Source organism: Odocoileus virginianus, chromosome 7 (assembly GCF_023699985.2).
Source record: "Odocoileus virginianus isolate 20LAN1187 ecotype Illinois chromosome 7, Ovbor_1.2, whole genome shotgun sequence".
Classification (NCBI taxonomy): domain Eukaryota; kingdom Metazoa; phylum Chordata; class Mammalia; order Artiodactyla; family Cervidae; genus Odocoileus; species Odocoileus virginianus.
The window spans coordinates 76094566-76107292 of NC_069680.1; the positions used below are offsets into that span (position 1 = coordinate 76094566).

At 43.9% G+C, this 12727-nt stretch overlaps 1 protein-coding gene across 5 annotated transcripts in view; it reads left to right on the forward strand.

Moving 5' to 3' along the window:
• The window catches only part of WDFY4 (WDFY family member 4), a 257168-nt gene that overhangs the window by 65951 nt on the left and 178490 nt on the right, over positions 1-12727 (forward strand). For 3 of the 5 annotated variants that reach the window (XM_070471003.1, XM_070471005.1, XM_070471006.1), the window contains exon 13: positions 3017-3113. In XM_070471003.1, the coding sequence (XP_070327104.1) occupies positions 3017-3113 (97 nt within the window). The remainder of the gene's footprint in view (positions 1-3016; positions 3114-12727) is intronic. The other 2 variants (XM_070471004.1, XM_070471007.1) reach the window with 1 other exon arrangement.

Sequence of the window (12727 nt, forward strand, 5' to 3'; positions counted from 1 at the left end):
TATGGTTTTAAATGATATTTTAAATGTTTTGTATCCCAATTGTTTACTTCTAGTGTATAGGAATGTGATCAATTTCTGTGTGTCACTGTGCATCCATGCTAATTCATTTATTTTTTCTAGGAGCTTTTATTATTTTTTTTAAAATAGATTGCTTGGGATTTTTTTCTATATGACAATCATGCCGTCTGTGAATAGTGACAGTTTTATACCTTCCTTTCCAATCTGTTGTTTCAGCATGATGTTGCATAGGAATGGTGAGAGAGGACATCCTTGCCTTGTCTTTAAACTTGAAGAGAAGGTCTTCAGTCTTTCATCATCAACTATTCTATTAGCTAAGTTCCTTTGGTAGATGTACATTGTCAAGTTATGGATGATTCCTTCTATGCCTATTTTACCAAGAGAAAACCACTACAATATTGTGAAGTAATTAGCCTCCAACTAATAAAAATAAATGAAAAATAAATAAATAGATAAAAATAATGAACAGATGTTGAATTTCTTAAACTTTTTTTTGTATATGATCATATTTTTCTTCTTTAATAATATAATAGATTATATTGGCTCATTTTTGACCACTGAATCAGTCTTGCAGGTTAAGGCAGATTGGCCACAATGCCTTATTTATTTTATGTATAGTTATATTTGTTTTTGCAATAGTTTGTTGAGAATTTTCACCTATTTTTATAAGTGACATTGGCAGGTAGTTTTCTTTTCTTGTACTGGCTTTGTCTACTTTTGATATCAGAGTCATACTGGCCTCATAAAATGCATTTAAAAGTGTTCTCTTGTATATTTTGAAGGAAGTTGTATAGAATTGGTATTATTTATCTTTTAAATGTATGGTAAAATTCACCAGTGCAAACATCTGGGCCTGGAGTTTTCTTCGTGGAAAGGTTTTAAACTACATATTCAGTTTTTGTAATAGTTGTAAAACTGTTCTGTTTATTTCTTCTTGCTTACTTTTGTTACTTTGTAGCTTTGAAGGGATTGGTCTGTTTTATCTAAGTTGTCAAATTTGTGTGCACAGAGTTATTTGTGATGTTTTCTTATCCTTTTAATGCCTGCGGGGTATGTAATGGTAGTCTCTCTTTCATTTCTAATATTGGTTATTTGTGTCTTTTTTCGTTCTTTGCTAACTTAGTTGGTGGTTTTTCAATTTTTAAAACTTTTTCAAATAACTAGATCTTTACTTCATTTTTCCTCTATTGTTTTTCAATTTATGGTTTCACTGATTTTTGCTGTTTTCTGATAATTCCAACCACTGTGTCATCTCCAACTTGACATCTGTTATCTTTTTCCATGCGAGATATTGCGATTTCCTTCCTTTGTTCTAAGCCGAGTAACTTCAGATTATATCCTGGACATTTTTAATGTTATGAATTCTGGCCCTCATTGTCATCTTCTGGAGAATGTTGATTATTTTGTTTTAACAGGCAACTGATCCAATGAGGTTCAAGCTGCAAATTCTTATCCACCTTTCTTGGACCATGTGTCCAGTATCAGTCTGGTTTTCAAAGATTTTACTGGGCAGGTTGATGTACCTTTTCATTGTCCCATGCCAGTCTTGGGTGGTAGTTTATTCCTGAGTTCAGTTCTCAAAGTCTTTGGAATGTGGTTTAGGGTCAGATCCACTCATGTGCAGCTCAGAATTGAACCCAGAGGTTGATGCACAACCTAATGATTTCACTTTCTTAAGTCTCTTCTTCTTCATCATTTTCCCAACACTTTCGGGATCCCTGGTGTCCCTTCCTTACTCCTCTGTCTAGAAAGCTAGAGCTTTAATTTATCTGCTCTGCCACACACTTCCCACCACTGCATCTGTCTCTGGAGCCAAGCCAGGAGAGGAAATAGAGAGATAAAAGCAATGGAGATTTGTGCCTGACTCTTGGGACCAGAACTCCTCTGGTCAGAGAGAAGGGTTCCCCTCCCCAAGAATTTCAGATACCAGTCTGACTGCTGCTGCTGCTGTGAGATTTCTTGAAGGATAGGTGAGAAAGAATCGACGGAGAAGTCCAACAAAAAAAATTCCAGGGATTCCCCTCCACGCTCTGTGACCTGCTGATGAAGCCTCCTTTCCCATGCCTTAGACCAGATATGAGCCTTCTCTTAAAGCTCAGTCTGTCCTGTCCACACTTGCTACACAGTTCTTACTCCCTATAAGCCCATTGCAGAGGATGCTGGATGGGGAAGCCCCAGGAAATGTGTTACTGGTTGCATGATGCTTTCGGTTTGGTTTCCTTCTCTGCTGCGGTTTATTTTTCAGTCCTTGGAGAGCTGCTCGTGCTTTCTATGTGGGTTTTAAGTTGCATTCAGTGGGTGGGACAGTGCTTACACCATCTTGAAGGAAGCCAGAAATGCTCTGTGTGTGTGTGTTTAATAAAGAATGAGAGCTTCTCCATTTCCCACCCATGTGGAGAGAGGATAGGGGTCCAGGAAACTAACTTCCATTGAACATCAGCTCTGTGCTGGGTGCTGTGCCTTAGCGTACAATGGCATTGTTCTATGACTCTATGCAGAAAGTATGGTGTTGCACAGCTCTTGTACAGTTAGGGGGAGTTAGGCTCAGATTAATTAGTTCAAGGTCATATAGATAGGCTTCCCTGGTAGCTCAGCTGGTAAGGAATCCACCTACAATGCAGGAGACCCTGGTTTGATTCCTGGGTCGGGAAGATCCCCTGGAGAAGGTATAGGCTACCCACTCCAGTATTCTTGGGCTTTCCTGGTGGCTCAGATGGTAAAGAATCAGCCTACAATGCAGGAGACCTGGGTTTGATCCCTGGGTTCCAAAGATCCCCTGGAGGAGGGCGTGGAAACCTACTCCAGTATTCTTGCCTGGAGAATCCCCAAGGACAGAGTAGCTTGGTGGGTGAAAGTCCATGGGGTCACAAAGAGTTGGACACTACTGAGCACCTAAGCACAGCACAACATAGCGTATAGATAATAAGTGGTAGGCTGCAAATGGCCTGTCTTAGAGAGATCCAGAAATGATGTCTGATGTCCTGCTTCCCTCTCTCAGCAGGACAGATGACAGTGATGCTGTGATCATGCACCCCGGGGTCCTGTGCATCATGGTGAGGCTGCTGCCTCGCTTGTACCACGAAGATCACCCTCAGGTACTTGTTGATGAACACACAGGTTTGTCTTTTTCACATGACTGATCTTTTAGGCTCCTCTGGCCAGAGGCTCCCTTTCCCTTTTCTTGCCTTTGCCCCCGGTCCTCTGTATTAGCAGAGCCTCCCTCATGAAGTGTCCCTGCAGGGGAGTATCAGTGGTTCTGAGACCTTTGATTGAGTGCTACCCACCCTTCCATTGCCACTCAAAACAGATTGTTCTATTGATGAAGTGACCATGTAAAAACAACAACCAAGCAAAAATTGAATGAAATGATGTACCTTCATGAGGCAAGCCCAATATAAGTGATGCACATAGCACTGGGCAATGGTGGGACCAGAAGTCCTTTGATTCCCATTTATTAATTCATCACTTGGATACTGGCTATTACCCTGGCTCAATGCTGTGTAGGATGTGCAGGGCTAATGGCATGAGCACTGAGCACTGTCCAAGGAGCCTGCATCTGTGGTGGGGACTGATGGTGTGGAGGTGGTGGTGGGGCAGACAGACTAAGTAACTAAGCTCACAAATGACGATACAATTAAAATTTGTCACAAGTGATATTAAGGGGGAAAAATGGGATGCTGAGCGTGAATAATGGGAATGGAAGTGGGGGAAGACCTAATTAAAGATACGAAGAACTGACTCATTTGAAAAGCCCCTGTTGCTGGGAAGATTGAAGGCAGGAGGAGAAGGGGATGACAGAGGATGAGATGGTTGGGTGACATCGCTGATTCAATGGACAGGAGTTTGAGCAAGCTCCGGGAGTTGGTGATGGACAGGGAAGCCTGGCGTGCTGCAGCCCGTGGGATCGCAAAGGGTCGGACATGACTGAGCAACTGAACTAGATGAAGGGGCAGAGGTCAGGGGAGCCATCTCTCAGTGACATTTCAGCAGAGCCCTGAAAAATGAGTAGAAATTATCCAGGTGGGGATGAGCCTGCTGAAGGCAGCTGGGGTGAGAGCAGGAGAACTGAACATGGGCCGGATGGCGTGGGCGGAGGAAGGTGCAGTCCTGTCGAGGGGCAGGTTTTATCCCACGGGCAACACGAAGTCTCTCTCGAGTGGAAGGGTATGCCATCGGGTTTTTCTATTATAATCTCTCTTGTTGCCTGGAGGGTGGCCTGGGGGAGTTAGGGAGCCTTGTCCACAGTCTGGTGATACGTGGTGGTAGCCCAATAAAGGTGGCGTCTGTTGGAAAGTGTGAAGAGCTAGGAGTCAGGAGACCTATTGCGAGAGAGACTCAAGGCCCTGAGATGAACAGGATTCAGGGAACGGGACGATGGGGAAGGCAAGGCATCTCTCAGCTCCTGACCCAGGAGCACCGATGGCCCAAGATTGCATGAGCAAGAGCATCGGGCCTCAGAACAAGACAGATTCTCAGGAAGTGCTCGCAATTTGTAAAACACGTTCTCTAGAGGTTCTGAGAAAGAAACTGGAAGCTGAGGAAACCCTGGAAAGCGTACATTTGAATTAGCAGCAGGTGAAAGGAAAGGACTTGACTTGAGAAGCTACCATGTAGCAGGCCCAGTGTTACCCCCTTTCCCTGACTGCTGCTGCTAAATGGCTTCAGTCATGCCTGACTCTGTGACCCCATGGAATGTAACCCCCCAGGCTCCTCTGTCTATAGGATTCTCCAAGCAAGAATACTGGAGTGGGTTGCCATGCCCTCCTCCAGGAGATCTTCCCAACCCAGGGATCGAACCGGCATCTCTCCTGCATTGGCAGGCGGGTTCTTTACCGCTAGTGCCACAGTGGGGAGTATAATTGTTCTAGCTTCATCCAGTGGCAAACTGAGTCTCAGACAACATACATGCTGTTTAATGATTCTGAGTTGGTGGACCTGGTGTTAAATGTGGTCCTGCCTACTGCCAGGGCTCCTGGTCTTTCCCCGCACAGCTGTGGCTTCTATCGGAGAATGGGAGTTCACAGGGATGCAGGTCCAGCTTTGCCTTGTCCTTCGTTTAAGCCGTTGGGAGGATCCTGACGTCTCTCCATGTAGCTTTCTCCATCTGGCCTCTACCTGTATCCCTACATCTGATTCTCTAGCAGGTCATGCAGCAGCTCAGCATTCCCAAAGCACAAACACAGAAGCTGCCAGGCCTTCCAGAGACCCCTGCCCGGAACGGGCCAGCATTGCTTCCATAGCATTCTGTCGGTCAAAGTGAATCACAAGTTCAGCTTGGACACAGCAGGAAAGGACATATGTCTCTTCTACTGATGTGAAGGGTGGCTTGTGTGTCCTAAAGGAGCAATTGTTGGGGAGCATCTTTAAAGACCAGCCACCACGCTTGCCTCAGATATCTAACTGATGGATAAAATTATCTGAGCCCTAAACCAAATGTCTTTGAGTCATTTAGTTATCTAAAGCCCAGGACCTCACTTTCTTTACATTAGTGTTCAGGACAGAGACTGCCTGGAGCATGTTGGAAACTAACAAAACAGGGAGGGTTACCTCTGTTCCAGGAACATTATTTAATCAATATTCATAACAAGTCATTAAAGTACATGAAATTCTCCCCAGTTTGTAGGAGCTTGAAGCTCAAGAAAGTTGTGCAGCTTCCTAAAATCATGGGGGTGGTGAGAGGAGATCTAAAACTCACTCCAGGCCCAAAGTCAAGTTGTGTTTGATGAATAAACCTCTCCTCTCTGCAGCTCTTGATCTGAGGTTATGCATCTTGGCATTGTTCACTTTCCCAGTGGCATTTGCCTTACTGTGAGGATGTCTGGCCTCCTTAGCTGTATTTCATACCATGCAAGGCACTTGCAAAGGGAGCAACCAAGCCTGTGGTTTGGGTGATTAGCAATCAAACTGATTGCTGATAAACATGTTATTGCGAGTCTCCACCGTGAGGATGACTGATGAAGTGATGCAGAGCAGACAGTGGCCTGTCCTTCTGTCTCCTAGTATAGGAAGACTCTGTGGATGAGCCTGGGTTCCCGATAAACACCCTGAGTTGTCACATCAGTGTGTAGGCAAGAACTTTCTCTCACCCTGCGATGGTAATTGGCCAAATTAAGTATGCAAATGAGACTTCCACTTGGTAGGATACTTTTTCTCTATTCAGGTCACAGTAAGTAATTTAGGAAAATTCTAATTCTCACGCACTCTCTCAAATATGCAAATGAAATGTAGTGGTGCATTTTCTCGAAAATGTCCTGCAGATGCCAAATCAGCAGCTATTAAAAGTTGGATAATTACAGTAATTAATTTCTGGAAGGGAGGGTGGGAAACCTCACAGCAACAAATAGAATAGTAAATCAGATGTGAAATGAGACCCACGCAAGAAAATGCTGAAATGAAACTAACTGCGGGATTGCAGATGTGGGAGACAGAGAAAGGAGCAGAAAGTTTCAGTAGATGGCAGTGTTACTAGAAAGATGGACTGTGAGTTCCCACTCGTCTCTCTTTAGATGGGCCTCGTGGGTCCCTATAGTTTTACCCACTGTACGTTCCTCAGAGGCTGTTCCTACCTTATGGGTGAGAAACTGATAGCTTTCCAAGGTACAGGTATCATTTTAGAAAGCAATTGCTTAACTACTTATATGGGTTGTCTGGTTTATTTCTAATTGTGGCCACATTGCATGTGTTCTGTTCAAGACTAAAAGGGTTTTTGTTTTCCCCCTCTCTAAAATGCTAGCTCTGCGAGTTGCTCTTGGAAACAGATAATCCAGCTAATCTTTTTTCTTGCCTCTTGTAGCATCACCAGTATTAAAATTAGACTGTAGGAATTTTATTATGCCTAAGCATAAGGCAGAAATGGAGTCCAGCTCAGTTCTCTTGGAGCTGAGTTGGCCCCGGGCAGAAATAACTCATTGAGAAGAAAAGCCTTTACTCTTTCATGATGCTCAACAACCACGTGGGCCTTGCTATAGGGATGTAGCTCTGGACTAGAACTCTAATATTGGAGACCTCTCCACTCTCCAGCAATCACTGCACTTCCATTCGGGTCTTAGCAGAGGGTTATTTGCTGTGTTCATGACAACAGGAACTCAGAGGCTGGGTAGCCAGATCCAGTTTTCCAGAGGTGGAGCTCGGCCTGTGTTGGGGCAGCCAGTGCTGTGCATGAATGTCTGTTAATAATTACTCAACACTTATTAGGTTTCACTGGGGATTCAGAGACAAATGTCACCAGAATGCATAGTCTGAATTTGATGGTGGGTGCTCAGAGGAATGGAGAAGATAGACAACACTCTAACGGCAATAAAAGTTTTCCCACAGGGTCTTGGGAGAGAGGGAAGGGAAAGCCACACAGAGGTGGCAACCCTGGAGCCAGGCTTTAAAGAAAAGACCTGTCTATGTCAGATCAGATAGAGGAGGGACAGACAGGACACTCAGACACAGACAGAGGCACACATAAAGATGCCCATTTGGGGACTTCTTTTCTATGGTGTTGGAGAAGACTCTTGAGAGTCCATTGGACTGCAAGGAGATCAAACCAGTTCATCGTAAAGGAGATAAGTCCTGGGTGTTCATTGGAAGGACTGATGATGAAGCTGAAATTCCAGTACTTTGGCCACCTCATGCGAACAGTTGACTCATTGGAAAAGACCCTGATGCTGGGAGGGATTGGGGGCAGGAGGAGAAGGGGACGACCGAGGATGAGATGGCTGGATCGCATCACTGACTCGATGGGCATGAGTTTGAGTAAACTCCGGGAGCTGGTGATGGACAGGGAGGCCTGGCCTGCTGCATTCATGGAGTCGCAAAGAGTCGGACACGACTAAGTGACTGAACTGAACTGAACTGAATAGTTCAGCTGGACTAGGATAAACCATGTGGCTAGACAGGCTGTAAGTGGGGCAGAAGAGGTAGATTGAAGCCACATTGTGAGAGACCTTGAGTACCATACTAAGACAGATGAATTTTATTGGATTACCATCCTTTATTATTGTTGTCATTATCACCACTATGTTGGTAGGCTGAAGCCACATTGTGAGAGACCTTGAGTACCATACTAAGACAGATGAATTTTATTGGATAACCATCCTTTATTATTGTTGTTGTCATTATCATCACTACGTTTCCCTAAACCACTCTATGAGGCTCTGAGGACAACAGATTTGGGTAAAATCTCAGCTGTACCACTTAACAGTTATAGAACCATGGGGAATTATCTAATTTCTGTGATCCTTAACTTTCTTTGCTGTAGTACAGGGAGAATAATACCACCTTCCTCATGGCATGATTGTGAGGATCGGCTGAAGCAATGCAGGAGCACTTAGCACAGTGAGCAGAACATACTTGGCACCATGGGAAGCACTTGCTGACTGGTGTAGTTCCTGCTATAAGTCTCCAAAACTCCACAAGCATTTTATCATTTGATCTTCATAATAACCCAGCAAGGTAGATATCAGTATTCCCATTTTGCAGATGAGGACTGGAAGCTTGTAGCAGTGAATTGACAGAGTTAACATCCTAGGTAGGTGGTGGATGTCCCTGATGGAAGGCCCTGGGACCTCCTGCCATTGTACCACGTTGCCTCCCCTGTAGGTAAGCAGTAGCCATGGGTGGGAGGCAGTTGGAAAGCAAGGACATGATCAGACGCTGGGGAGGCTAATCTGTCACCAGTCTGCACCTCCCCTTGTTGCTGGGTGTGTTTGTTTCTGCTGTGATGGAAGCCTCTGGCTCAGTGTGACAGGACAGGAAGAAGATCAGGCTTGGGCCGCGTTCATCTGTCAACTGATTTGTGCCTCAGTTTAGAAAGGGCACCATTTTCTGGAATTAGCCTGTATTTCAGACACTTTGAATTAATCATCCAGGTTTCAAATAACTAAAATATCGACAGCATTAATAGCCCTGGGTAGGATTATGTAAGGGCAAGCTATGTGAAAAGAGTCATTTCCTTCAACAAGGAAATTGGCCAAGTAGGAGGCTTGTTTTGTCAAATTACAACACATTATAAATTTCAACTATGTTGAATTTCTATATTTCATTCTGAACCCCACTCTCAAGTATTTCTATCGTTCCTGAGTGGGAAAATGTCATATTCTAGTCAAAATCTAGGATACTTCTTAGGGTTATCTCTTAAATAGAGCAAATAGACATAATCTTTCATGGAGATGAAAAACTTCAAAAGCAAGCGACAGTGGACATAGAATGATGGAGTGCAAGTGAAGTTGATAGGCTGAGCTCTGGTCCAATTATCTGGGGACTTTGCTTCTAGTCCTTTACCATCATTATTTATATGACTTATATGGGCCACCTCCCTTCTCTCCACATCAATTTCAGCTACTCAGATATGGCCTAGATCATAGGGGTTGCAGACACAGTGTCTTGGGGCTAGAAGTGTAAAGTAAATGTGTGGATGTAAACAGTAGGGAATGGTGAGGCCTGTGGCCATTGGGAAGGGTACTTGCCCAGCCTAAAGGTACTCACATCTAGCTAGGGGGAAATTAAACAGAAGCCAAGCCAAACTACCCCGCCAAGTAAAACATTTATACAGACCCTCAGTGTATGCCTCTTATGAGATATTGAGTTCCCTTCCTCATAATGAGTGCATTACACAGTGTTAAAATGATGGGCTTTGACGTAAGACCAGGGTTGTGGTACCAGTTCTGCGACTCATTGGCACGTCACTTGAGGAAACTGGTGTAACCTTTTCAGTGGGGAGTATAGTTGGAGAGTATTTAGAACCTTACCTGGCACACAATATGTGCTATCATACCTTCTCTCTTTCTCTTCTGGTTTTTGTGACTTTGTGCTTCTAGGACGCCAAGTTACAGTATATAACATTTTGGAAATATTAAATGAAAGATAATATATTTTACATATATTTAGGTATATTTTCAGCTTTTGTTATACAATTGATAAAGTAATTGATGAATACAATTGATAACTAATCAGGGCTTTTACTGATAGACTGCAAGTAAAAGGGGTCAATATTCTGAACACAGTTGCATCCTATAAGAAAAAGTACTTTCACAGATGCAACTCTGGTTGACTCTCCCCAAAATCACAACAGACAATGAGGGAGGTATTTTCAGTATTCTCATTTTAAAGCTAAGGAACCTGAGGCTTAGGGAAAGTAAGTACCTAGCCCAAGTTTCCCATTAGTATCAAATCAACATGAGTCCCTACTTATGGGTAGGTATTTGAGTGCCCTGTGCCAAGACAATGAAAGAAGGGTGAATGTTTGTTTGGAAGCTCAAAAGCAACATACTAGGGCCGGAGCCCCAGGTTGCTTGGAAATGGATCCCTCATCTTTACAGAAGACTGTGTACTCTGCAGTCTTGTTCTAGGAATCTTCTCCAGGCAATCATGTATGGAAATCTATTAACAACAGCAACAACAAAAAATCTGTTTAAAAAGTATATCTTGAAAGAATTGTGTCAGTAATTACTTTGGCCAAAGCTATAGGGATCTTCAGGGTAAGTTAATTCCTCCTTTCCTGAGCTCCTTGAGGATGTACCAGTCACAGGGGGAAGGGTTCTGGCACAAAGCTGATGTTGGGTCTCATGGAGCCCTGTTGGGCTCTCTGCTTACCTGACCTAACTATTGTGGGGTGAGGGTGTGTGTGTCCAAGGTGATGGAAACTCTTCACAAACGTTTCAGGTTTCAGACTATGCAGGCATCTTCCCAGATGGATGTTTATCAGCTGGTTTCCCCGGTGATGGTCTCATGCCGCATCTCAGGGCTGACCACACTGTTGGGGAGGGATGTGGGGCAGACGGTGATCGAGCCTGGCTGGCAACTGTCTGTGATCCCCAGGTTTTCCTTGAAAGGCCAGACTCACTCTCACCCCTTGGCCTTTGCACCTACTGTTTCCTTTCCTGGAGAGATCATTTCCCCTGGTGACCTGGCTCTGTCCTCCTTGTCCTTCAATACTCAGTTGGTTCATCACCTTTTCTGACCATCTTCTCAGCCCTCTGGGTCTGGGGCACCTGCTGTGTCCTACTACACCCTATGCCCTTGTGCTTGCGCTTACTCAGAGGCTCTTGTGTTTGAGACACAGAGAGATGTGCTAGGGAAACAAGGATGAAGAGCCATTGTCTCAGGCATCAGTTCACAGTTCTTGATAAATAGGACATAGATATGTAGGTAGCCTGTCACAGTGCGATGTTTATAATGATTCAAGTGTGGACACAGTGCTGGTTTGGATAGTCAGAAAAGTTTTATTAAGTGAAAGAACATGTGAATTGTCTCTTGAAAAATAATTAGGACCTCATCAAAGGAATGGGATTAGAAAGGACAGTCTCAATGTTGGGCATTACTCAAAAAAGCATTCAAGGGTGAGGATGTTACTGGTGTAGAGTACAGGGTAGACCAAAGGGGATGTTGGGAAGTAACGTTGGAAAGAAACTAATATTTTATAAGATCCCAGGCTCCTGTTATCAGGAAATATTGGCCATCGTATGGATGTAATTCGTAAAAGAAACAGAAGATTTAGAGCAGGCACCCACATGCATCTTGGTCTTTGTTGCAAATTTATACAAGTGCATCCATGAAGCCATGCCTTTAGACATGGATCCTACCGATTCATTGGAATTTGGACCCTCTTACACCTAAACCAAGATCACAGCTTCCCATACCTACAAGGCTTTGTGGACACCACAAATGAGTGTATCAGGCTGGTGGGGACTGTACAAAATGAAAAGTTTATGCCCATGTAAAGAGAGCACTAATTCTAAGCAAACCAGACAAAAAGCACAACTTATCAAATAAAACACATCTGTGAGTCCTGTTTACCTATGTTATCTCTGAAGAGCTGAAGTCACTTAAAGTGTATCACCTCTCTTCCAAAATTATCAAAGAACACTGCAACAACATTGGAATAAGCAACTAATCCACATTTAAGCAACTCAGTAGAAGTCCCTAGTTCTTTCTAAGTGTCTGGGGGAAGGAGAAGCTGGTCATCTGATGGTGTTTAGTCTGTGTCAGGATTGTATGATTAATGTCCAGAAGACACACTCTGGACTAAGGTACTCAAAGCCCACACCTCCTTGGAGGGACCGACTCCATCAGGACCTAACCCTCACTGGGCTCTGGAACCGCTGTATCAATCTGGACCAGGAAAGAGGCGGGTGGGGGACAGATAAAGACTAAACATCCACAACTGGACAAGGACAGACATGAAGACTCAGCTGCTAAGTGGAGAAAGCAGAAAACTCCTACAGGCAGCCCCGCACGTCTCTCTGTGATAATTTGCCTTGCGGGTCCAGTCCACTGGTGACCCTAAGCGCTTACCACTAAGTCCTAATTGAACCACCATCCCCTTCCTGCATTGGAAGTAATGCGCGTTAGGAAAATCAATCCATTTGTAGAGGGAGAAACCAGACTGGTTTCCTGCTACTGCTCATATTTTCACTAAAACCCCATTTTACTGGAACCAACATTGAAAAAAAAACAGCACATTTTATTCAAAACGAGGCAATATTGGTATTGACAGAGCTGCAGCGATAATGAGGACGATCAATTTTCCCTCCTCCATTATGGGGTATTGAGCAATTTTGGAGTAAACTTGTGGCATCATTAGACAACATCAGCATTTCTGTTTTTCCCTTTTGAAAACTTTTTATTTTTTGCATATTTAGATTTTCAGTATTCCTGCTCTGGTGGGGAAAAAACAAAAGCAAAAACAACAACAAAAAAGCCAAAAGTTCCCAAAGCAATAAGT